The 27,377-nt window shown below is 47.5% G+C and overlaps 1 protein-coding gene across 1 annotated transcript in view; it reads right to left on the bottom strand.

The window, feature by feature from the left end:
* The window catches only part of KMO (kynurenine 3-monooxygenase), a 1,955,166-nt gene that overhangs the window by 837,140 nt on the left and 1,090,649 nt on the right, over window positions 1-27,377 (bottom strand). The window contains exon 9 of the mRNA XM_040429299.1: window positions 18,448-18,569. Within this exon, the coding sequence (XP_040285233.1) occupies window positions 18,448-18,569 (122 nt within the window). The remainder of the gene's footprint in view (window positions 1-18,447; window positions 18,570-27,377) is intronic.

Genomic DNA, 27,377 nt, shown 5'->3' with positions numbered 1-27,377 from the left:
GTGTTAAGTTTTTCAGAATGACCCTATCAGCACCTTGAATCTAATATACCCTTTTTGGGATAGATTTAAAGTAGGCCTGATATAGCAGAAACTACTAATTTTGAGAATGGCAAATTTGGGAATTGTTTTTCAACCCAGAACAAAAACTGTGCTTTTACGGTCACTAAAAATAATTTGACCAGCTAAAACAGTACTGATTTGGAGGAATATAAATGTCAGGCCTATTTTTTTAGGCCCTGTGTGACAGGTATACGTTTAATCACAGAATTAGACTTGTATCTGCACTGTAGCGTGTGTGTTAAGTTTTTCAGAATGACCCTATCAGCACCTTAAATCTAATATACCCTTTTTGGGATAGATTTAAAGTAGGCCTGATATAGCAGAAACTACTAATTTTGAGAATGTCAAATTTGGGAATTTTTTAGGCGCTGGGTGACAGGCTCAACTTGCCCCTGATGTAGTATATGGCCAAAAAATAACCACACTATTGATGGTTAAATGCACTTGGGTGACACAGGCTCAGCCTGCACCTGATGTAGTATATGGCCAAAAAATAACCACACTATTGATGGTTAAATGCACTTGATGAAAGCTTGACCCTGATGTAGGATATAGCAAAAAATAACCACACTATTGATGGTTAAATGCACTTGGGTGACACAGGCTCAGCCTGCACCTGATGTAGTATATGGCCAAAAAATAACCACACTATTGATGGTTAAATGCACTTGGGTGACACAGGCTCAGCCTGCACCTGATGTAGGATATAGCAAAAAATAACCACACTATTGATGGTTAAATGCACTTGGTGGTAGATGCCCTACTTGCTGGTAGACAGGTAATTTGCATATTAGTACGTTTTTAGCAGAATCTACTGAACCAAAATGATTAATTAGATTATGTATGGATAAATCGCAATATAGGGATTATAAGTACACAAAAAAAAAACTGTTTAGTGGGGTGACAGAAGCCCTTTAAATTAAGTATAATCTATCCCCTGACGAACCGGTCGTGACATTGATCGACTGGGGAAACATTGCGTTGGGAAATTGTCTTTATGTATAGGGAAATTGTCCTTATACACATATATGTGTTGTCCTTTAGTGGGATATTTATATACTTAGCATCATTTTTAGCTACTTGCTGTTACTAAAAGTAGGGTTTTACAGGGGCATACAGATAAGGGACGAGGACAGGGAACCCCTACCATCAATGGGTGTCCTTGGGCTGAGGCGTAGTAAGGGACACATAGGGAGAAACAGGGATAATCATCCGTTTAATCTCTGACCCTTATGTTATGTTGCACTGGAACATTCATCAATGATATCTTCATCACGCTGTTTCCTCACCCTTTGCCCTTTTGGGATACAAGTCCCCTAGAAATGTCAAACAACCAACACTGGGCTATAACATCAAACCGTAACCCTGGAAGTATGCCAAAACTATTTGTGGATCTGAGATGAAGTATTTTATTTTGTATGTATGTCGTCTTGACCATGGGGTCTGAGCTTGATCTGAGTGAATATTTTTAAATTGATCATTAAAAGCTATTTTTTTAGATTTATGGGAAGGTGTTCTGGACTATGCCAAAAAATGCTTTAGCCAATAGAAGCTTGGTCACATGACCCTTATCAGCCAATAAAAGCTCGCAGGTCCTCCAGCCTCCACTTACAGAGTTTTACTCCAGGTTTCCATAACAACCCAGCCATTTATTTTCAGCGCTGTAGATGAGCTTTATAGGAAATCTGTCAACAGAATAATCACTATTGAAGTAAAGCGATGGCCTAATAACACTTAGTACCTTATTTCAAGATGTGCCTTTGTTCTAGCAATAGATGTTTTTATCCTCTGAAAATCCAGTTTATTTGGTATGCAAATGAGCCAGTAAGGTGCCCAGAGGGGCGTCACTCTTGCAGGAAGGAGCCCAGACAAGCCCCTGCCACAATGTGTCCACCCTCAAAAGACTAACTTAAAACCCCGCTCCCAGGTCCCGCTAAGCCACGCCCCTGGGCTGGTTAGGCCACTCCCCCTCCCACTCCTGAGTGGGCAGGGATTGAAAAAATGAGGGTAAAAATCAACTTCTGTCAGCTGCAGGGGTGAGAGGGAGGGTGACTTTCTCCCTGCAGGTCACGGTCAGACAGCACAGTGCTGCTGTCTTAGAGTGAGCTGTTCAAAAGGACATGCCCCCGATCTGGTTAGGTCACGGCCCCTCCCACTCCTCAGCCGACTGAGATTGAAAAGATGAAGTTAAAACTCAACTTCTAGGTACCACTAAGCCACGCCCCCTCCCACTCCTGAGATGACAGAAATTGAAAAAATGAAGGTAAAAATCAACTTCTGTCAGCTGCAGGGGTGAGAGGGAGGGTGACTTTCTCCTTGCAGGTCACGCTTAGACAGCACTGTGCTGCTGTCTTAGAGTGAGCTGTCCAAAAGGACACGCCCCCAATCCAGCTAGACCACACCCTCTCCCACTCCTTAGCCGACTGAGATTGAAAAAATATAGTTAAAAATAAACTTCTAGGTCCCGCTAAGCCATGTCCCCTGCCACTCCTGAGACGACGGGGATTGAAACAATGAAGGTAAAAATCAACATCTGTCAGCTACAGGGGTAGGAGGGAGGGTGACTTTCTCCCTGCAGCTCACACCCAGCACACTGCTGCTGTCTTAGAGTGAGCTGTCCAAAAGAACACGCTCCCGATCCTGGTTAGGCCAAGCCCCCTCCCACTCAGCCGACTGAGATTAAAAAAATGAAGTTAAAAATCAACTTCTAGCCCCCGCTAAGCCATGTCCCCGATTCTGTTAGGCCACGCCCCCTCCACCGACAGGGATTGAAAAAATGAGGGTAAAAATCTACTTCTGTCAGCTGCAGAGGTGGGAGGGAGGGTGACTTTCTCCCTGCAGCTCACATTCAGACAGTACAGTGCTTCTGTCTTAGAGTGAGCTGTTAAAAAGGACATACCCCCGATCCGGTTAGGCCACACCCTCTCCCACTCCTTAGCCGACTGAGATTGAAAAAATATAGTTAAAAATCAACTTCTAGGTCCCGCTAAGCCACACCCAGATCTGGTTAGGCTATGCCCTTCCCACTCCTGAGCCAACGGGATTGAAAAAATGAAGGTAAAAATCAACTTCTGTCAGCTGCAGGGGTGGGAGGGAGAGGGACTTACTCCCTGCAGCTCACGCTCAGACAGCACAGTGCTGCTGTCTTAGAGTGAGCTGTTCAAAAGGACATGCCCCCGATCTGGTTAGGCCATGTCCGTCCCACTCCTCAGCTGACTGAGATTGAAAAATTAAGTTAAAAATCAACTTCTAAGTCCCGCTAAGCCACGCCCAGATCTGGTTAGGCTATGCCCTTCCCAATCCTGAGCCAACGGGATTGAAAAAATTAAGGTAAAAATCCACTTCTGTCAGCTGCAGTGGTGGGAGGGAGGGTGACTTTCTCCCTGCAGCTCACATTCAGACAGTACAGTGCTGCTGTCATAGAGTGAGCTGTTCAAAAGGACACGCCCCTGATCCAGTAAAGTCCACTGTTAAGGGGGCTGGCCTTTGTGGAGGTCACTGTCAAGGGGGTGGTATGCTGTGAAAGTCACTGTTAAAGGGGAAGGCTGCTATAAAAAGGTCAAAGTTAAGGGGGTGGGCTGCTGTGGAGGTCCAATTTTAAGTGATGGGGCACTGTGGGGGGTCAGTGTTAAGAGGTGGGGGGCTGTAGATGTCGCTGTTATAGTGGATAGTGTTGATATCTTTTAACGACACACGAAAACATTAAAATAAATAAATTAAATATACCCGAGCGAAGCCGGGTCCTTCAGCTAGTAATATATAATGGCCCCCCTGTATAAGTATTATATATAATGACCCCTCTGTAATATTAGGATATACAGTCCTGATCAAAAGTTTAAGACCACTTGAAAAATGGCAAAAATCATATTTAGCATGGCTGGATCTTAACAAGGTTCCAAGTAGAGCTTCAACATGCAACAAGAAGAAATGGGAGTGAGACAAAAAAAATTTGAGCATTCAATTTAATGAAAACAACGAATAAACTGAAACAGGCTGTTTTTCAGCTGATCAAAAGTTTAGGACCACACCTCCAAAAAAAAACGAAACCCCCCCAAAACAGAAATCCAACTTCCAAACATGAACTCCGTAATGAGTAGCTCCGCCGTTATTGTTTATCACTTCAAAAATTTGTTTCGGCATGCTTGATGCAAGCGTTTCCAAGAGGTGAGTGGGAACATTTCTCCAAGTGGTGAAGACGGCCGCACAAAAGCCATCTACTGTCTGGAACTGTTGTCCATTTTTGTAAACTTCCCTTGCCATCCATCCCCAAAGGTTCTCAATTGGATTTAGATCAGGGGAACACGCAGGATGGGCCAAAAGAGTGATGTTATTCTCTTGGAAGAAGTCCCTTGTCCTGCGGGCATTGTGTACTGTAGCATTGTCCTGTTGAAAAACCCAGTCGTTACCACACAGACGAGGGCCCTCAGTCATAAGAAATGCTCTCTGCAACATCTGGACATAGCCAGCAGCCGTTTGACGCCCCTGTACTTCCTGAAGCTCCATTGTTCCACTGAAGGAAAAAGCACCCCAGACCATTATGCGCCCCCTCCACTGTGGCGCGTAGAAAACATCTCAGGTGGGATCTGCTTGTCATGCCAGTAACGTTGGAAACCATCAGGACCATCAAGGTTAAATTTTTTCTTATCAGAGAATAAAACTTTCTTCCACCTTTGAATGTCCCATGTTTGGTGCTCTCTTGCAAAATCCAAACGAGCAGTTCTGTGGCGTTCAAGGAGAGGAGGTCTTTGAAGAAGTTTTTTGCTTTTGAAGCCCTTCAGTCTCAGATGCCATCTGATGGTTATGGGGCTGCAATCAGCACCAGTAAGGGCCTTAATTTGGGTCGAGGATCGTCCAGTGTCTTGACGGACAGCCAATGGGATACTCCGGCTCAGTGCTGATTACATTTTTTTGGGTCTTCCACTTGACTTTTTTGTTCCATCACCCTCAGGATCATTTAAGAAATTCCAAATGTCTTACTGCGTCCCACCTCAGCAGCGATGGCGCGCTGTGAGAGACCCTGCTTATGCAGTTCAACAACCCGACCACGTTCAAAAAGGGAGATTATTTTTGCCTTTGCCATCACAAAGTGTGACTACCTGACAGAAAATGACAATGAATCTACATCTTTGCACAGATTTGGCCTTTTAAAAAGGCATGTGGTCCTAAAGTTTGGATCAGCTGAAAAATAGCCTGTTTCAGTTTAATCGTTATTTTCAATTAATTGAATGCTCAAAAAATGTTTTGTCTCACTCTCATTTCTTCCCGTTGCATGTTGAAGCTCTACTTGGAACCTTGTTAAGATCCAACAATGTAAAATAAGATTTTTTGCCATTTTTCAAGTGGTCTTAAACTTTTGATCAGGACTGTATAATGGCCCCCTCTGTATTATTATTACATATATATGATGGCCCCTCTGTATAATTATTATATATAATGACCCCCCCAGTATTATTATAATTTGTGCTCGGATCGGCTCATAATGAGAGGGTCCCCTACCTAAGCCTATACTCCCCCCCCTACCTAGAAGCAGCAGAGTTATGCCGGAACTGCTTATCGAAGGGTAGCCTAAAGGTGGCCACACCAATGATGAGTCCTGAGAAGAAGGGAGGGCTTCTGGGTGGGTCGAAAGCATTCGAACCGACAAGTGGGGGCAGGGGAGCCAGGTTTAAATAATTAAAGCCCCGCCTCCCCTCACACAAACACGGCACTCTTAATTGCCTACCACTTGTGCTCGGATCGGCTCATAATGAGAGGGTCCCCTACCTAAGCCTATACTCCCCCCCTCCCCTACCTAGAAGCAGCAGAGTTATGCCGGAACTGCTTATCGAAGGGTAGCCTAAAGGGGCCAAAAGAACCATGCATAGGAGTTTGAAAAAACTTGATAACAGAAACTACAAAACCAAACTCGAAAGCCAGTGATATTTCGTGTAAGGATCCGGGATATAACGCATGGAACGCGCGGAACTGCGACGACCCAACCGTTTGATGACATGTACTGGCACCTTATGCATGGACGCCGCAGCTGCCATGCCCATGCGGAAGGAATGTCCTGTGATCCAGAGAGGACCGACCCCTGAACCTGTCAACTAAACCTGAATGTACGTAAGAAAGGCTGTGGTGGTTTAGCCGGGCATTGCCTAGTTTGAGTACGGGAGAACGTGCCGCTTGGACTAAATACTACACAGCTGTTACGCTGAGCGCTCCGGGTCCCCTGCTGGTCTCGGAGCGCTCACAGCGTATGTCCCCAGGCAGCACTCCAGTATCTTCGCGTGTGCGTCCTCGCTCTCTAGGGCGCGCGCGCTCCGGGACTCTTAGATTTAAAGGACCAGTGCACCAGTGATTGGTGCCTGGTCCAAAGGGGTTATTAAGGGTTAAGGTTGTGAGAGGCAGTGCTGACTTAATTAGGCTGCACCTGTGCACTGCCCATTTATACCTTCTCCTCCCACAGCCTTCTGCCGGATCTTTGTGCCTTGTGCCTCAGAGAAAGCGTTCCCTACGATGTTAGTTTGCCTTACCTGTTGCTGTACCCGTTGCTACCGTCCACTCGCCTTTGAACCTTTGCCGCCTGCCCTGACCGCTGCTTCGTCCGACTACGCTCTTGCCTTCTCCCTGTGTACCACGCCAGTTGCCAGAGAGGTCGAGTTGTTACTAGGGGACACGACCTGGTAGTTACCGCCACGGCAAATCCAACCCGCTTTGCGGCGGGCTCTGGTGAAGACCAGTAACTCCTTAGAACCGGTCCTCTAGTACAACCCGCGCCATCGCCTCTCTGGTGCAGAGGATTCACTACCTGTCCTGCCGGTTCGTGACAGTAAGATCCGGCCATGAATCCCACTGATGTTCCCCTGCCAAGCCTGGAGGACCTCACCACCATTGTGGCCCAGCAGGGTCAACAGCTGGCCCAGTTGACCGCTATGTTGCAGCAGCTCCTGCCTTCTCTGCAACAGCCAGCTCCTCCGTCTGCTCCTGCTACATCACCTCCGCCTGCAGTTACCACCGGTTCCAGAATCCATTTGTCCCTACCAGACAAATATGACGGAGATCCTAAGCAGTGCCGTGGGTTCTTGTCGCAGTGCTCTCTCCACCTCGAGCTTCTGTCCGACCAGTTTCCTTCTGAGCGAGCCAAGGTAGCCTTTATTCTCAGTTTACTGTCCGGGAAGGCCCTGGCCTGGGCTACACCACTATGGGACCGCGCAGATCCTGCCACCGCATCCGTCCAGAGCTTCTGCCTAGAGTTCCCGAATGTTTTTGAGGAGCCTGCCCGGGTTACCTCCGCAGAGACTGCCTTACTAAATTTGACCCAAGGAGGTTCTTCTGTGGGTGACTATGCCATTCAGTTCCGCACTCTGGCCTCTGAGCTGAACTGGAACAATGAAGCCCTTTGTGCCACCTTCAAGAAAGGACTTAACAGTGAAGTAAAGGACGTTCTGGCTGCACGTGAGATTCCTTCCACTCTTTGTGACCTCATCTTGCTGGCCACTAGGATAGACAAACGTTTCGCCGAAAGACAGGATGTCGGGTATTTATCTCATATAAGATATGAAATCATAAAAATTATGATTTCAAATTTTTATGAAATATGAAAAATTAAAAATTTAATTGGCGGACATATAAACGCCAGTTCTTTTATTGACGAGATCTAAAGTTAATTTGTGCAGATAATGAAACAGGGTGCAATTAATTATATAAAATATAATTTATTACAAATAAATACATGCAGTAAAAATGGCATACAAATGAATACAAGGATAATATCAAAATTGACCACAAGATGATGCTCCGCCGTTTACGCCAGGCTCACTTAATTTAGTACACCAAATACAATATAATGTTATTCAAATTATTATCAAATTATTATAATGTAACAACAACAACAATAAAACAATAGAAATGAATCTGTGGAAAATCCCTTATGCTCAATCAAAGAATATGGCAGTAAGAGACACCTTATAAATACGCCCATTGGCCTAACTACGGATAATAAAATCCGATCAGAGATTCCACTCTGATAGCAATATTACAGGAATTCTAATGATGTGCACGTTCATTAGAATTTCCCATAAAATTATTGTTTTAACACTATTGACCCACTAATAATGGGGTCTCAACTATATGCCAATTGGAGCGATTTATAATTACTGCAAATGAAATAGATTATACATTACCCCTGGCTTTGGGATAAAGAGCTTTTAGAATGGACCCAGCTTTCCAAGGTTTAGATATGTCCCGTCCTGTGGTACGTTCCTGACGTGTGAAGTGATGCTGATGAATGAATCTTTGTAAAGTGTTCCTTTGTGAAATCCTTGTGAAGTTTTTATTTTTGTGAGGTTTGTGAAGTGTGTCCTGATCTCCCAAAACTGGATCAGATATCCCAATCCTTATCTATGCCCATCCCCTCTTGGATTAGGGATTACCAATTAGATAAGGTGGGTGTGACGTATGTTAAACATGGGGATGATGTCATTTAATTGACATTCTTCAAAAACTTCTGCCCATCTACCACTTGATGGCACTGTTGTATCATATAACAATTTTGAATATTTTAAGAATTAACATATTATATTGCTTGTTTTATTACCACTTAAACTTTGCCCTTTCACACCTTAAATCAATTAGGAGGGACTCTTTCTGACACTTTGCTCAGACTGACTGGCGGTATCAGAAGTTTCCCTAATCCCTGAATTTATGGGGCAGATAAGGGTTCTTCTGGTTTGTGTATCTTAACTGTCTCAGCGATTGAGTGATGATGTTTGAGATAACATCAGCTCCTCTAAAATAAACCCTATTTAAGAAATTTCCACTTAAACACATTTTATATCCCCTAGAATATACCCTCTCAGTGAGATACAGACATATAAAGATACATTAATAATATTTGGTTATAATACATCAATATCACATAGTATATATGAATCATTAATAAGTTCAAACGCTAAATAAATGCACACAGGAATATATATCTATATGCGAATATATGAATAGATATCTGTTCCACACCAGATGTGTTTTATGGACGTCTCTTATCAGATCATGGTTTAGCCATGAAACACCCATTGTTCCTCAGACAGACAAGTTTAGAGAAACCAGTGTAGATAAATCCATGTCTCTAAACAATAATAAAAGTATAGTCTTCTCTATATATTCACTTTTAACACATTGAACTTGCTATGAACCCATCTTGTTTTTTTTTCAGGTTCATGCTGATCACATGTTGTTAAAGGCAATGATCATCCATATTGAATATAGTATCATCAGATACATTGTACACTTATGAAAATGCACAACAAGGAGGAACTCCTCCTTGAAAAGGAAAAAGCTCGTCCTAGACGCTTTCCTCGTCTGGCTCCCGTTTTTCCGCATCTACCTCAACCCGCTACTGGGTTTTCCGCCGTGGAAGACATGCAGGTGGATCGGTCACGCTTGACTCTGCAAGAACGAAGCCGCCGCAGAAACGAGAACCTGTGTCTGTACTGTGCCAGTACCGAGCACTTCCTTAGAGATTGTCCTCTCCGTCCACCGCGTTCGGGAAATGCTCGCACCTAGTAAGTGTGGGAGAGGCGTTGCTAGGTGTGGATTCTTCCTCTCCACGTCTCATCATACCTGTGCAGTTGATCATCTCTTCCAAGTCCTTTTTCTCCGCAGCCGCCTTCTTGGATTCCGGTTCAGCTGGCAACTTCATTCACGCCACCTTGGTTGACAAGTACCGTATTCCAGTAATCCGTCTACCCAAGCCGTTTTTCATCTCTACTGTTAACGGTGAGAGACTCTCAGCCACCGTGCAGTTCCGTACCCAGCCTCTACAGATGGACATCGGAATATTTCATACCGAGACTTTAGAGTTTTTTGTCCTTCCCTTCTGTTCTTCCGAACTCCTCCTGGGTCTGCCGTGGCTTCAACGTCATAGTCCTGTCCTGAATTGGTCAACCGGTGAGATCCTGCGTTGGGGCTCCTCCTGTTCGGACCGCTGTCTCAAGCCTGCTCTGGTCAAACAGAACCCGCAAGTTTCTCCGCCTTCTGGGCTGCCCAAGCCATACCATTCCTTCACGGATGTCTTCTGCAAGAAACAAGCTGAGGTTCTTCCTCCTCACCAATCCTATGATTGCCCGATCGACCTGATACTCGGTTCTACTCCACCTCGGGGCAGAATTTATCCTCTCTCACCTCCTGAGACTCTTGCCATGTCCGACTATATACGTGAGAACCTACAGAGAGGATTCATAAGAAAATCTTCTTCTCCTGCTGGGGCCGGTTTTTTCTTCGTGAGAAAAAAAGATGGCTCCCTCCGCCCCTGCATTGACTACAGAGGTCTTAATAAAATTACCATCAAGAACCGTTACCCTCTGCCTCTAATCTCTGAGCTATTTGATCGTCTCCGAGGGGCTAAGATCTTCACTAAATTGGACCTCCGAGGGGCCTATAATCTGATCCGTATCTGTGAGGGAGACGAATGGAAGACCGCCTTTAACACAAGGGACGGCCATTTTGAGTATTTGGTAATGCCCTTCGGCCTATGCAACGCACCTGCTGTCTTCCAGGAATTCGTCAATGACATTTTCAGGGACTTACTTTACACCTGCGTGGTCGTATACCTGGATGATATCCTCATCTTTTCCTCCAATTTGGATCAACACCGGGTCCATGTGCAACAATTTCTTACTCGTCTCAGGAGAAATCGCCTATACGCTAAACTTGAAAAATGTCTATTTGAACAGACCTCCCTGCCTTTCCTGGGATACATTATCTCAGCCCAAGGACTTCAAATGGACCCAGCCAAACTCTCGGCGGTTCTGGATTGGCCACGTCCCTCTGGTCTCCGAGCCATACAAAGATTTCTGGGCTTTGCGAATTACTACATGCAATTCATCCCTCACTATTCCACTCTGGTAGCTCCTATCGTGGCCCTCAATAGAAAAGGAGCTAACCCCAAATCCTGGCCTTCCCAAACCGAGGAAGCCTTCCAGTCCCTGAAATCCGCCTTTGCCTCTGCACCCGTTCTCTCTAGACCAAATTCCACCAAGCCCTTCTCTCTTGAAGTGGATGCCTCCTCGGTGGGAGCCGGAGCCGTCCTCACCCAGAAGTCTTCCCGGGGCAAGACTTCAACTTGTGGCTTCTTTTCAAAAACATTCTCTTCCGCAGAGAGAAATTACTCCATTGGGGACAGGGAACTGCTGGCTATTAAATTGGCACTAGAGGAATGGAGACATTTACTCGAGGGCGCCACACATCCTGTGTACATCTTCACGGACCACAAGAACCTGGCTTATCTCCAGTCTGCTCAGAGATTAAATCCCCGTCAGGCTCGTTGGTCTCTGTTCTTTGCCCGCTTTAACTTTGAGATCCATTTTCGTCCGGCTTGCAAGAACATTAGGGCAGATGCTCTGTCTCGCTCCTCTGATGTGGTGGGCGACGAGTTAACACCTCGATATATTATCCCTCCAGAACGCCTTATTATAGTTGCTCCCGTGGACCTGCGCCTTCTTCCTCCTGGCAAATCCTACGTGCCTCCACGTCAGCGGCTGCGAATTCTCAAGTCGGGCCACGCCTCCCCTTTTGCCGGTCATCCAGGGGTGCTAAAGTCTCTCCAACTTATCTCCCAAAGGTACTGGTGGCCTTCTCTGGAGAAAGATGTCTCGGACTTCGTCCAGGCCTGTATGATTTGCGCCCGGGATAAATCGCCTCGCCAGAGACCAGCGGGTCTCCTCTTGCCTCTACCTGTTCCTGAAGTTCCCTGGTCTCACATCGCCATGGACTTTATTACTGATCTTCCCTCCTCCCATGGCAAGTCCGTTATTTGGGTCGTGGTGGATCGCTTCTCCAAGATGGCTCACTTTGTACCCCTGCCCGGTCTACCCTCTGCACCCATGTTGGCCAAACAATTTTTCCAACACATCTTCCGTCTCCATGGCCTTCCCAAACATATTGTCTCGGATTGTGGGGTACAATTCGTCTCCAAATTCTGGAGGGCTCTATGTGCCCAGCTCGGGATCAAATTGGACTTTTCTTCTTCGTACCACCCTCAATCTAACGGCCAAGTAGAACGGGTGAACCAGATTTTGGGTGACTATCTGCGTCACTTTGTATCCTCTCGCCATGACGACTGGGCTGATCTACTTCCCTGGGCGGAGTGCTCCTACAACTACAAACAATCCTCTGCCTCTAACAAGTCTCCTTTCTTTGTAGTTTTTGGCCGTCATCCTCTTCCACTGCTGCCGCAGTCTCCCACTCCTTCTTCTGTACCTGCCATTGACAGTCTTGTACAGGATTTTTCCTCCATCTGGCGAGAAACCCACGCTGCTCTCCTCAGGGCTTCCGCTCGTATGAAGGTTCAAGCTGACAAGAGACGCAGATCTCCACCAGAATTTCGTCCGGGTGGCAAGGTGTGTCTCTCCTCTAGGTACATCCGATTTAGGGTCCCAAGTTACAAGTTGGGCCCTCGTTTCTTGGGTCCCTATAAAATCAAGAGTCGTATCAATCAAGTTTCTTATCAGCTCCATCTTCCTCCCTCCCTCCGAATCCATAACACCTTCCATGTCTCCCTTCTTAAACCTGCTATCTTTAACTGTTTTTCTCCCAAGCTTGTTTCTCCCACCCCTGTCGCCGGTACCTCCGATATATTCTCTGTCAAGGAGATCTTGGCGACCAAGATCTCCCGGGGGAAAAGATTTTTTTTGGTCGACTGGGAGGGCTGCGGTCCTGAGGAGAGGTCATGGGAGCCGGAGGAGAACATCCTGGACCGCAGTCTCATCCGCAAGTTCTTCGGTACCAAAAAGGGAGGGAGACCAAAGGGGGGGTACTGTTACGCTGAGCGCTCCGGGTCCCCTGCTGGTCTCGGAGCGCTCACAGCGTATGTCCCCAGGCAGCACTCCAGTGTCTCGGCGTGTGTAACCTAAAAATGGAGAAGCCATGCGTGAAAGATTCTAATGGCGGAGTCCTATGTGTAAACCTAAAATGGAGAAGCCATGCGTGAGAGACTCTAATGGCGGAGTCGTATGTGTAAAACTCACACGGGGAAGCCATGCGTGAGAGACTCTAATGGCGGAGACATATGTGTAAACCTAAAACGGAAAAGCCATGCGTGAGAGACTCTAATGAAGGAGTCATATGTGTAAACCTAAAATGGAGAAGCCATGCGTGAGAGACTCTAATGAAGGAGTCATATGTGTAACCTAAAACGGAGAAGCCATGCGTGAGAGACTCTAATGGCGGAGTCATATGTGTAACCTAAAACGGAGAAGCCATGCGTGAGAGACTCTAATGGCGGAGTCATATGTGTAATCTAAAACGGAGAAGCAATGCGTGAGAGACTCTAATGGCGGAGTCATATGTGTAACCTAAACAGAGAAGCCATGCGTGAAAGATTCTAATGGCGGAGTCATATGTGTAAAACTCACACGGGGAAGCCATGCGTGAGAGACTCTAATGGCGGAGTCATATGTGTAACCTAAAACGGGGAAGCCATGCGTGAGAGACTCTAATGGCGGAGACATATGTGTAAACCTAAAACGGAGAAGCCATGCGTGAGAGACTCTAATGTCGGAGTCGTATGTGTAAAACTCACACGGGGAAGCCATGCGTGAGAGACTCTAATGGCGGAGTCATATGTGTAACCTAAAACGGAGAAGCCATGCGTGAGAGACTCTAATGAAGGAGTCATATATGTAACCTAAAACGGAGAAGCCATGCGTGAGAGACTCAAAATTATTATTATTTTTTTTTAAACTATAAACCACTTAAGCAGCTCCCGTATGGGCACAGCTCTGAGTACGAGCATGGAGAGCATGGTATAACGCAGATCACCTGCACGGACTAACTAACATCCTGTGCCTAAATAACCCTTATGTACGGCCGGCAGCAGGAAGCCAGCCACCGCCTATGATCTGCTCCCCCTGACCGAGCCTAGTACTCCTTCCCCTGATCCCTGCCTACCTAACGGCACGGCGGCCCGTGCCAGACTTTATTGAAGATGAGGAGCCTTTACCCCCCAGCCACGTGGGGAGTTCACGCTGCTCCCTGGCAGAATGCACCAGTGCGGGGGAGCACCCCTCCTCAGCTAGGGCCGACCCACCGCCGGCTGGACACTCGTACCGCGTGGGGAGCAGCGCCACTCCCTGGCAATGTGCACCGGATCAGAGGGAGCCCTTCCTTTACCGTGGGCCCCGGCCCCCGCTGGTTTGAACCGTGTGCCGCGTGAGGAGCCGCACAGCTCCCTGGCTTTGAGACTGAAGCCTGACCGGACCTACCTGTGACCGTGAAGGCTGACCTCCTAGGCCGTGGCTGACCCGCGTGCGTAGTCGTGACGCAACTACCCGTAGATGCCCACCCAGTGCCTGTAGTCAACGGGAGTGCGACCGAGTCTGTGGATGTGACCGACATGCCCCTGTAGTCGTGAGGGGACCCTACATCGAGAGTAGCGGTAACGGACTATCGCCTGTAGACGTGGTAGTATTACCTCACGAGTCTGTTGACATGAGACTAATGCCTGCAGTCGTGGCAGGCCTATATAATGAGTCTGTAGTCGTGACAGATTTGTGCCTGCAGTCGTGGCAGGGCTTTAGAGCGGGTCTGTAGTCGTGACAGACTGATGCCTGCAGTCGTGGCAGGACTTTATAACGAGTCTGTAGTCGTGACAGACTGATGCCTGCAGTCGTGACAGGGCTTTATAACGGGTCTGTAGTCGTGTCAGACTGATGCCTGCAGTCGTGGCAGGGCTTTAGAGCGGGTCTGTAGTCGTGACAGACTGATGCCTGCAGTCGTGGCAGGACTTTATAATGAGTCTGTAGTCGTGACAGACTAAATGCCTGCAGTCGTGGCAGGGCTTTATAACGAGTCTGTAGTCGTGACAGACCTGGCAAAACAAAATTTATATCTATATATTTTTTATTTTTTCTATTTATTTTTTTATTTTTTTATTTTTTATTATTTCAACTTCCCACCAAAGGCCACGACTGTAGGCGCCACCCTGCAAGACATGCGCCAGTGTCCTGGGCATTGATAGGCCACCATACCCTGTCCCCCAAGCCCATGCAGGAGTAAAAAGGGGGGTGGCCCACGCATGCGCACCACACCTGACTCACCTGGCGGCCATAACAGCCACAAGCCCCACAGTATCGCAAAGTAGCCAACCACCTGTGGACCTGAATAAACAAGAACAGACATGTGAGTGAGCGAACCCCGGCTGAGTGACCCTTCACCCACGCAACCGCTCCCTAGCTAACCACTGGCTTGTCGCGGCTGCGCCCGAAACCGACCCACTGACTCCCGACGTACCGTATGTGCTATGGGCGGCCAGGCTGCGTGCGCAAGGCGTAGTGGCCATCCCCCTTCCTTGAACCCTCTTTTATTTAATACTTAAATTTATTTAATTTTTTTTCCCAACTGACGCCTGCCTTAGTGCCTAGCCACTGGTGCTGAGCAAGGAGCCCAGTACCTGGACTGCAGTACCAGCATGGCCTGTAGGTGTCGCCCTCTCTCAGACCAAGACCTGCTAGAGCGCCGAAAGGGCAGTGAGCCGCACTGTGGAGCCGATGGCCGGCGTGATCGCTGCGCTGCGTGCGACGGTATGAGAGCGGGAGTGTGACTCGCCGCAACGGAGCCACAGGTGAGGAGGCTGTTGTACAGTTTAGCCTGGGGGACGCTGCATGTGGGAGCGGGGTGCCTGGAGTGGATCGGAAGTGCGGGCAGTCACAGGTGCGGCTGGGGACCGGCGGGCACGCCCGGCAGCATGACATGACATAAATAACGAGACGGGTGTGCAGCCACCCGGCCTACCTATTCTCCGCAGCGATGAGCCCGACGCCGCTGACCACACGAACTTACAACGAGTCACGCGACCTCTCTGGAAGGACAGCCAACCCATGAGCCGATTCGAAAGCATTCGAACCGACAAGTGGGGGCAGGGGAGCCAGGTTTAAATAATTAAAGCCCCGCCTCCCCTCACACAAACACGGCACTCTTAATTACCTACCACATATAATGGTCCCCTCCGTATTATTAGGATATATAATGGCCTATTATATATCCTAATATTACAGAGGGGCCATTATACATTATACAGAGGGGGCCAATTATATATTATACAGAGGGGGCCATAATATATAATAATAATAATAATAATAACTAATAATGATAAAACTCTGCAGAGATGAGACGCAGCTGAAAGAAGGTGTCATTGCGGTCTTATCTCCAAATGAAGACATTGAGGAAAGTCTACATCACAGGAGATGTCACTGGATGGATGAGGCATGTGGTGCTGTATTATACTGTATATTTTGTAGTGATGTATGTAATGTCCAAACACATATTTGTTTCACGGTAGGGTTGGGGTGGTGGATATAGAATTTGGCCCACCCTGCCGCATCCTGGCCCCAGACTGAATTTTGGGGCCTCACACCCATCTACTATATTATCTATACTTAGAGAATTATCACTGTGCTATCTGAGGACTGCTACAATATCTGTAAAAAGGGGCGTGGCCACAGGTTGGGGGGGGGGGGGCGCAATACATGGCTTGCCCGGGGTGCTGGCAAGCCACACTACGCCATTGCTCTATGGCGGAGGGAGGGAAATTGTGTTATTTACATGACACTGTATGTTGGGGGGCTGAAGTGAGGGTAGTGATGTTCTTTACATAGAACTGTATTTTGGAGACGGCAGGAGAGATGGTGTGATGTTATTTACATGGGACTGTATGGTGGAGTGAGGAATATAACTACAGGAGTTACTGCAAATCCAGGGGACGTTATAGGTGTTCTTATTACTACTGGGGGCTCTATATGAGGGACTTACAGATCCTCCTTATTTTTTACTAAGAGCACTATGGGGGCCTTATTACTACTGAGGGGTCTGTAGAGAGCTTTATTACCACTGGGGAACAATAGGGGGGCTTATTTCTACCGGGGGCTCTGTGAGGGCATTATTAATACTGGAGGGCTCTTTTACTAATAGGGGCACTCTTGGGGAGCATTATCACTGTTGGGGGCAGTATTACTAATTGGGGCATTCTGGAAAGGAATTACTATTGGTGGGACTTGGAGAAGCACTATTACTATAGGGGGCACTCATATTTCTTCAGGATAGTATTTGGGGGTATTGGGGAGCACAGTGAGCAGCAGGATAACACTGTGGGGGCTCCAGGTTGGGGGATGATGATAGAAAAGTGAGGAAGCTAAGATGTCTGTGTGTCACACTCTGCAGAGATGAGGCACGACTGAAAGAAGTTGTCCAGACCAAAAGGGAGAAGATGATGACAGAGAAGATCTACATCGGAGGAGACGTCACCTGGGAGGCTCTAGATGTGACAGGTATGTTCTGCTGTATAGCAAGTACAGCAAAACGCAGTGTGTGGGGGGAGGAGGCGGTGGCGACTTAGAGAAATGGGCCATATACATTGGGGCTTGGGCCCTGGATCTTTTGAGACCTTAGCAACGCCCCTGGTAAGGTGTTAATGTTCATGGGGGGGACCTTTTTCTATCACTCTGGAGTGACTCTGGATGGTGCCTGAGTCACCACAGTAACCACATCAGTATAGGGCAAAAACATGGGTGGCAAAATTGTACTTTATAATTGTACCTAAAACAGTTAAATCTCTAACGTCTGTGCCCCATGCCCGCCCCTGGAGGGGAGACAGTGGAGTTACATTCAGTCAGCAGCAGCTTACAGGCCACTGGCAGCCAGTGGCTGAAGTCTGGCCAGGCCAGAGAGAGAGGCAACACCAGGGCAGGGCAGCAGGGCTTCTCCAGGCTCCTCTCCAGAAACTCAGCAGGGCGGGCGTAAACAGAGCAGGGCGGGTGGGATCACTGTTCCTGCGCTCCTCTTTTATGTCCGGCCTGCTAGGACTGCGTCTCAGTCACTGACGTCACTACGCCAGTGCACTAAGCGCAGCCCTGGCCTGCCTGATGGATCATACCTTGGCATCTGATCAGCTTTTCTAAAGCGGCCGTAACAGCCAGCCAGCATCACACTACAGCAACAGTACTCTCCTTAGTCCGTGTCCATGTGATGAGCCCCTCTAGCTGCCGGCCATCCATAATGTCCCCATCATCTCCCTTGGCTGCATGGCCTGCGCCCCCCTGAGTGCCGCAGCAGTCTGCGCTCAGGGCACAGGCTCTGCCTCCCCCCCCCCCCCCCCCCCTTGCTACTCTCTTGCTACACACACACCAACTCTACAGGAGTTGAAAAAAGTTATATAACGGGAATACCCCTTTAAGTTTTCAACTATCTGTATCTATAGGATTCTGTAATATGATATTGACCAGAATTATACAGAAAAATGCTGTTTATAATATGGAGTCTCTGAAAATATGCATTCCGTTTTTTATTTAGTAAAATACCTTTATACTGTAAGTATGTACAACAGCAAGCTATGAATGAAAACAAAATAAATCTTACTGTCCAAATAAACGTATGGAGTCTTGAAAATGTTTCTTGAAAAAGTCTAGTACTTCTTCTGCTTTGGAAAGTTTTTCAAAGTCTTCAAATGACATGAACAGAGTGCATGTAAAAGATTTATCCTGTAGTGTAAAATGAAAGTATGTTAAGATATAGTAAATTTAACCTGTGTGGTATACACAGCATATTAATTCATGGCTGTTTAAATAATCAAAATATTTTACACATCAACAAAAACATTTTAAAAGGAATGTATCACTTTTTACAAATTTAAACCAGATATTGATACATTCTGCACATTCTAATAGATTTTTTTCTGATTGTAGATTGTATTGTTAGTCATTTTTAAATCAGTTTTATTAGACAATTTTGAAAAGGGTATGTACAGGGTATGTACAGAGAACATACTTGTCAAATACAGTCACATTGTAGCCACAGTGCAAGCCCTAGGTGGCAAGTCCTTAACTACTCCGCTAAAATGCAAGACATACACACACAGAGACAGAACAATACAGAGACAGAGTCATACAGAAATGGGTTGGGACCAAGTGGACAATAGTCAGTGGCATAGCATGGCTTGCCAGCACCCGGGGCAAGCCATGTATTGCACCCCCCCCCCCCCCAACCTGTGGGCACGCCCCTTTTTACAGATGTTGTAGCAGTCCTATGTAACACCTCAGATAGCACTGTGATAATTCTTTGAGTACAGATAATATAGTAAATGGGTGTGAAGCCCCAAAATTCAGAACACGAACAGTGTGACCTGAAGTCTGGGGCCAGGATGGGCAAATTCTATATCCACCCCCCAACCCTACTATAAAACAAATATGTGTTTGGACATTACATACATCACTACAAAATATACAGTATAATACAGCCCCACATACTTCATCCATCCAGTGACATCTCCTGTAATGTAGACTTTCCTCAACGTCTTCATTCTGAGATAAGACCGCCATGACACCTTCTTTCAGCTGCGTCTCATCTGGCAAGTGCCCGACTGTATAGGGAGGGTGCTCAGGGACTGATGGTCCTCCCCCTTTTCCCCTTAGGCCCCTTTCACACGAGCGAGTATTCCGCGCGGATGCGATGCGGGAGGTGAACGCATTGCACCCGCACTGAATACCGACCCATTCATTTCTATGGGGCTTTTCACATGAGCAGTGATTTTCATGCATCACTTGTGCGTTGCGTGAAAATCGCAGCATGCTCTATATTCTGCGTTTTTCACGCAACGCAGGCCCCATAGAAGTGAATGGGGTTGCGTGAAAATCGCAAGCATCCACAAGCAAGTGCGGATGCGGTGCGATTTTCACACATGGTTGCTAGGTGACAGTCTGTTCACTGTATTATTTTCCCTTATAACATGGTTATAAGGGAAAATAATAGCATTCTGAATACAGAATGCTTAGTAGGTGATCAATTGAGGGTTAAAAAAAAATAAAAAAAATGAACTCACCTTCTCCTCTTGTTCGCGTAGTTCCCGGTCTCTTCTTTACTTCTTAAAAGATGAACTATCGGCTAGGACCTGTGGTGTCGTCAGATCACATGCTCCAATCACATGGTCCATCACCACGGTGATGGACCATGTGATTGGAGCATGTGATCTGACGTCACCAAAGGTCCTTTAGCCCACAGCTCATCATTAAAGAAGTAAAGAAGAGACCGGGAACTACGCGAACAAGAGGAGAAGGTGAGTTCATTTTTTTATTTTTTTTAACCCTCAATTGATCACCTACTAAGCATTCTGTATTCAGAATGCTATTATTTTCCCTTATAACCATGTTATAAGGGAAAATAATAACATCTACACAACACCTAACCCAAGCCCGAACTTCTGTGAAGAAGTTCGGGTTTGAGTACCAAACATGCGTGATTTTTCTCACGCGAGTGCAAAACGCATTACAATGTTTTGCACTCGCGCGGAAAAATCACGGGTGTTCCCGCAACGCCCGTGTGAAAGAGGCCTTAGGGGCGTTTAGGGAGTCTGGCCCCTTCACGGTAATGGTTAAGTAGGTGGCAGATTAGGGCCATTAAGGGTTAATTCACTGGGGATCCTCCTTGGGCAGGATGGGGGCGGTGCAGGAAATCCTGAAGGTTACATATACCTCCTCCTTGTTCTGGTCACTTCCCCTTGCAAGTGGAAGCAGATTGGTGTGGTATGTACCCCTTTGCTCTGTCGACACCAACAGGGCCATCTTTAATATTGATTGGACCCTGGGCAAAAATTTACTTAGGCCCCCTGGATCCCGCCTTCCCACACCTTAGCAGGCAATCACGCCCTCCACCACAACACACACAAAAAAATCCACACACCTGGTAGAGTACAGTGAATGACTGTAAATACTTCCAGTTCTGAAGACTTCAGCGGCTCAGGATCAGTGCTCTGGGCAACTGGGCTCAGGCTGGAAGTGGGCACCGCTCTGCAGGAAGGAGACCAGGGCTCGGCTCACCCTAGTGTTACAGTGCACCCCAGCACCCCACAGTATGCAGTATAGCACCCTATAGTATACAGCAACCCACAGTATGCAGTATAGCACCCTATAGTATACAGCACCACACAGTATGCAGTATAGCACCCCACACTATACAGTACCCCACAGTATATAGTAGAGCAGTATAGCAGCCCACAGTATACAGCACCCCACAGTATACAACACCTCACAGTATACAGTAGAGCAGTATAGCACCTCACCGTATACAGCACCCCAAACTATACACAATACAGCACCCCACACTATACAGTACAGCAGTATAGCACTCCACACTATACAGCACCCACAGTATACAGTATACAGCCCCCCACAATATACAGTACAGCAGTATAGCACTACACAATATACAGCACCCACAGTATACAGTATACAGCCCCCCATACTATACAGGCCCCCACACAGTATACAGGCCCCCACACAGTATACAGACCCCCCACAGTCAGTATACAGGCCCCCACAGTATACAGCCCCCCCACAGTATACAGGCCCCCCACAGTATACAGCACCCCACTATACAGTAGTTTACAGTATATTAGCATAACAGCCCCTGTCACCTTTTTCTGATGTAATCTTTACAAAAAAAGCTCCACAGTTAAGGCAAACTTCTCCTGCAACACTCCTGATAGGACCTGTGATGACCTCATAGCCATGTGACCAGTAATATTGCTAGGTTACTGGTCACATGGTGATGATGTCATCTAAGGTCCTAGATCAGACTCACAGCTCTCACAGACAAAGTTCGCTGGCTGGAGTGCCGGCAGGCATGGCATGGCAGCACCCCCTGTGTAGCTGACAGCCTGACACCCGGGGCAGTGGCTAGCAGGGCTCAAGAGGCAGCTGCCTTGGGCCCCCCAGGAGCAACTGGGCCCGGGGCAGCTGTCCCTTTTGCCCCTTGGTAAAGACGGCCCTGGACACCAAGATGCCGCGGGAGGTGCTGTCCTTAAGAAAGCCTCCTGGCGAGTTTCATGAGGAGGGTTAGGATTAGCAGCGCTCAGTTTTGAGCAGCCTCGGCTCTCCCCTGACAGCCTCCTCCCCTGTGCCTACTTTTGTGCCGAGTGTGGAGCTGCCGCAGAATGCGTGTAGCTCGAGCGCTTCAGCGGGGGGCCAGAGGTCTGCTTGGCGTACCAGCCCCCCCGCCCAACTCGGTCATAATACCCCAGCTGCCTGCTTCCCCTGGCATGTCTAGAGCGGAGTGCGCGCCATTTTTCCGGCCCAGCCTAGGGAAGTTTTGCGGCGCTCTGCCGTGGCTTCGCCCCTCCCTTGCAGCGCTTCTGGTACGTGGGTGTTGGGCAGCGCCCCATGCCAGGCAGGATTGTTAGACATGAGGGGGGGGTGCGAGACAGCTCCTCACTCCCTGAAAAAATCCACCCCCACACCCCCTCCATTGTAGCCTATTATGCCCCCCCTGCTAATGTAGGGCAGCATGAGGGGGTCACCGCAGCCCATACTGCTTCAGGCAGGGCCCCTTCAGCCCCATGGTGCAAGCTGGAGTGCTGCATCTGGCCCCGCCCCCCTTCCCCTGCAGCGCTAGTAATGGGCGCCGCTTGGCAGGAGAGTTCGTTTGTTACTCTGAGGCCCCAGGAGAGCTCTTTACCCACCCTGGCATCCCCCTCCCTTCTCCATCCCGGATTAAAATGTCCTCGCTAATATAATATTGCCTCAAAAGGGGAGTTACTGCCGCCGCCCTGCTTCTGTGGTCAGTGCCCCTCTAGTACTTTGGGGTGATAGAGATCGCTGTTTGAGCCTGTATGGCACCCCCCCTTCCCCCTTTTTTCTTGCCATGCCTGATTGCAGGTGACCTGCACCTATAGGCTTGCCTTGAAGAGGTGTTCCTGCTTCTACGATCAGTGCCCCTTCAGTACTATTGGGGCTCTCTGGGTCTCATTTGGAGCCCATTTTGGAACCCCCCCCCCTCCCCATGGGTCACACAGGCGCAGAGAGCTCTCTATTTTTCTCCTCTTCGCAGGTGGTCAGAAGGCATGGCCAATGTGGGTCCTACAAGCGCCAGTCCTGTCGCCGTTCCAAGTTTTCCAGGAGAAGTAGGCGCTCCAGATCCTCCAGGTGGCGCTCACCGACGTCTTCGGACGGAATGTCGGGCACATCTGAAGAGTCTGGTCTGATGTTGCAATCGAAAACTGTAAGAGGCTGGTGCCTGACCATGAATCCAGGGTTCTTAGCCTGGTCATTGCAGCGGCCCACCAGGATGGAATTCCTGTACCTGCTCCTTCGACGGTGCCATCCCTTCCTATGACTGGTGAGTACTAATGTTCTGGGGGGTGGGGGGTGGGAGGTCTTGTGCAGATTTAGAATCATTACTATGAGCACTTTTAGATATGGGGTCCCCCGCCCTTCCAGTCGAGCTGGTAGCTCTGTGGTACTACAATAGCTTCATGGGTAGCATTCCTGGTTTTAAAATTCCTTTGGTTTAGGTTAGTTGTGTACAGGTTTGGAGCTGGGAGATTCCCCAGCCATAGTTTACCTGTTCCTGGTTGCTGGTGCAACTGCGGGTTTAGCACTTGGAGTATTCATATCCTGTAGAAGAGGGAAAAAAAAAAAAAATTAAAGCGAAAAATAAATAAACAAACACAGAAAGCGACAAAGCCCCTCAGTGTCGGTTTTGTGATAACTGTTGCCCCCCCCCACCCCCCGGCACAGAAGCACGACGCCCCCCTTTAAAGGGATTCCTCAGAATTAGTGCAATGACTAATTAATTTCTATGGTGTAGAAATCTTGTTGAGTGCAGAATGGGTCGTACTTAAGTCGACAGTTTCTTTATTTTGTCTATTCGTTACCCCCAACGATCCATGTAACGGTTCTTGGTCCCACCGGTCTTTCTGCAGGTCTTCTTGCAGCTGGTTTTAGGTAAAGCTCAGGCCTTCTGGGTGTCCTCCCGTTTTTCCCTTACAGCTTGGAGTGTAGGAGCTTACTTCTCCTAACTGGATCGTATTTCTCCTTTCATGCAGCAGTTATAAAGTATTTAAAAAATAACCAGGTCCGTTCGTAGACATCGCTCAGGGTAGAGCCTTGATACAAACACAATTCATGTAGTTACACAGTAAAACTGCAGCCTTTCATTCCCCGTTCAGATCTAGGTTTTGATGCGGGTCAGACACACTGCCTGGTTCTCTTGACAGGACTTCACAGGTCAGCATGGTGATCCTGCAAGCATAATTTTGCATGTAATGTTCCATTGTACGGTAGGCGTTCCGGGTATAGTTAGGGAGTATTTAGTCTGGATAGCCATGTCCCGTCTCCTTCAGCTTTCTGTTCTGGCTGATTGATATTTTCTCCAGGGTGTTCTCTTCATTTGAGGCCCCACTGTGTGTGGGGTTGTTATTCCAGAATTTTTGTATGGGGTAATAGTACTCGGGGAGGTGGGTTGTTCTGGGCCATATATGGGAAGGCGTTATGAATACAATACAAAAGTATAGATCAAGGGGCGGTAGTAATTTGTCACCGCTATCGGGAGGATGCAGCTATATAGTGTAGTGGTTACAGTCCTCTGGATCAATGACCCTTCTCTAGTAGCTATAGCATGTAATATTATTACACTCCAGAAATACATTGAGGCCCCTCTTGAACTTTTGGTGAACTCACCGTCACCACCTCCTCAGGCAGAGAGTTCCATAGTCCCACTGCTCTTACCGTAAAGAATCCTCTTCTATGTTGTGTACGAACCTTACCTCCAGACACAGAGGGTGTTCCCCTTGTCACGGTCACAGTCCTGGGCATAAATGGATAATGGGAGAGATCTCCGTACTGACTCCTGTTATATTTATACATAGTTATTAGATCTCCCCTCAGTTGTCTTTTTGTAAAGTGAATAAGCCTAATTTAGATAATCTTTCAGGGTACTGTAGTTCGCTCATTCCAGTCATTGCTTTAGTTGCCCTCCTCTGAACCCGCTCCAGCTTTACTATGTCTGCCTTGTTCACAGGAGACCAGAACTGTACACAGTACTACATGTGTGGTCTGACTAGTGATTTGAAAAGTGGTTGGACTATGTTTTCATCACGGGCAGCTATGCCCCTTTTGATGCAACCCATTACTTATTGGCCTTGGTTTTCAATGGGGTCTGATGGCGTCTTCCTCATAAGTGTTAGTTGGGACAATTCCTTTTCTGGCCTGTAGGAAGGGTTAAAACAGACTCGGTTCTGCTGGGTGGTGGTCGGAGCCCCGTTGGGAGAACGGGTCTCCTCCATGGTGGCATTTGAGTACAGCGGATATATGGTGGTAGCAGATGGCGTACCTGCCCGCTGGGAGTCCATCGTTTGGCGTACCGCTCCGATATTATGGTTTATTAAGGTTTGCCGCTTTAATAAAGAAGCTGTGGCCGATCACCACCCAGCAATAAAGTGACATAGTTGTCCGTGTCTTTTGTTATGGGTCAAGGTTGGGTAAAGGGGCCAAGAGTGAGTTAAAGGTGGTACCCCCTCCCCTGTTTCCCTGGATACCATCAGTCTGGCAAGCGCCCGACTGTATAGGGAGGGTGCTCAGGGACTGATGGTCCTCCCCCTTCCCCCGTTTCCCCTTAGGGGCGTTTAGGGAGTCTGGCCCCATCACGGTAATGGTTAAGTAGGTGGCAGATTAGGGCCATTAAGGGTTAATTCACTGGGGACCCTCCTTGGACAGGATGGGGGCGGTGCAGGAAATCCTGATGGTCACATATACCTCCTCTCTGTTCTGGTCACTTCCTCTTGCAAGTGGAAGCAGATTGTCCCTTGCTCCCATTGTGGTTATTCTTGGAAGGTGGGTCGAAATGCACGGTTATGATCAGTTATGGATACTTGGTTATTATGTTTTGTTTTTCTATTTTTAAGAGCTCCCGCTGGGAGTCCAGTGGTTTAGATATTGCTCCGATGATTACGGCTTTTAAGAGCTGCGAATTCTGGTTGAGTTTATGAAGTCACAGTTGGCGGCATTTGAGTACAGCGGAGATATGGTGGTAGCAGATAGTCTTACCTGCCCGCTGGGAATCCAGCTGTTGGCAGACCGCTCTGATGATTACGATTTAACTTGCCCGCTGGGAGTCCAGCGTTTGGCATACCGCTCCGATATTATGGTTTATTAAGGTTTGCCGCTTTAATAAAGAAGATGTGGCCGATCACCACCCAGCATTAAAGTGACATAGCTGTCGATGTCTTTTGTTATGGGTCAAGGTTGGGTAAAGGGGCCAAGGGTGAATTAAAGGTGGTACCCCCTCCCCTGTTTCCCTGGATACCAGCAGTCTCTGCAGTGTTTTAGTATTATTAGTTGTTATTATTATTATTATTATATATAATGGCCCCCTCTGTATGATTTATAGTGTCCCCCCCCCTGTATAATGTATAATGACCCCTCTGTAATATTAGGATATATAATAGACCATTACCGTATATATCCTAATAATACGGAGGGGGCCATTATAGATTATAATAATACTAGGGGTCATTATATATAATAATTATACAGAGGGGCCATTATATATAATAATTATACAGGGGGACCATTATATATTATACAGAGGGGCCATTATTATTGTTATATATAATGGCCCCTCTGTATAATATATAATGGCCCCTCTGTATAATATATAATGGCCCCTCTGTATAATATATAATGGCCCCTCTGTATAATATACATTGACCCCTCTGTATAATATGTAATAGCCCCTCTTTATAATATATATATTGGCCCCTCTGTATAATATGTAATGGCCCCCATTCTTTCCCTCACCTCCATAGTGCCCCCAGTATGGCCCCTAGTACTTACATAAAAAAAAAAATATATATATATACTCACCTCTATTCATCGCCTCTTGTAGCCTTTGCTCAGATGTCCCGGCACAGGCGGTCAGGAACACATGACAGTGCCCTCCTGCACCGTGTCATCACGTCATCTCGTGAGACCCGGTGCAGGAGGTCACGGTGATGTAATCGTGATCTTCTGCGCTATTCTACTGCTTCATAGGCTTCAGGCCTGGCCTGAAGCTTATGAGGCAGAACGGAGGGGATGGGAGCCATAGGCTTCCATCACCCTCATTATACTGCCTGCTGCCTGGCGCACCCTACAATTTGGTGCCCGGGGCAACGGCCCCCCTGGCCCCCCCAACTCTACTTCACTGAATACAGTACCTAATCGCAAGACATGCAAGTCGTAAGTAGCCAAGCTGAAGTCCGAATCAGACAAGAAATACAGTACCAAAACACGAGACAGAGAGTGGTCAAAGGCAAGCCAAGGTCAATAGAAGCACTCCAAAAACACACAGAACCAAAAACAGGAGCACAGATAGGAAGTCAATGACTATCACTGACACTAGTATAAGGCCAGGAAGGGGTTTAAATAGAGCATCGAGTCCCAGGATGAGAACCTGATAAGTCATGACTCGAAACTTCTTAAGTCATACATGAGCACATAGGAATAGATTACTGAGCAATCAGCCCACTGCTAGTGTCC

The sequence above is a fragment of the Bufo bufo genome, chromosome 4 (assembly GCF_905171765.1).
Source record: "Bufo bufo chromosome 4, aBufBuf1.1, whole genome shotgun sequence".
In the NCBI taxonomy this organism is placed as follows: domain Eukaryota; kingdom Metazoa; phylum Chordata; class Amphibia; order Anura; family Bufonidae; genus Bufo; species Bufo bufo.
Note: the sequence above shows the minus strand (reverse complement) of the source record. Positions and strands in the feature narration are given on the sequence as shown.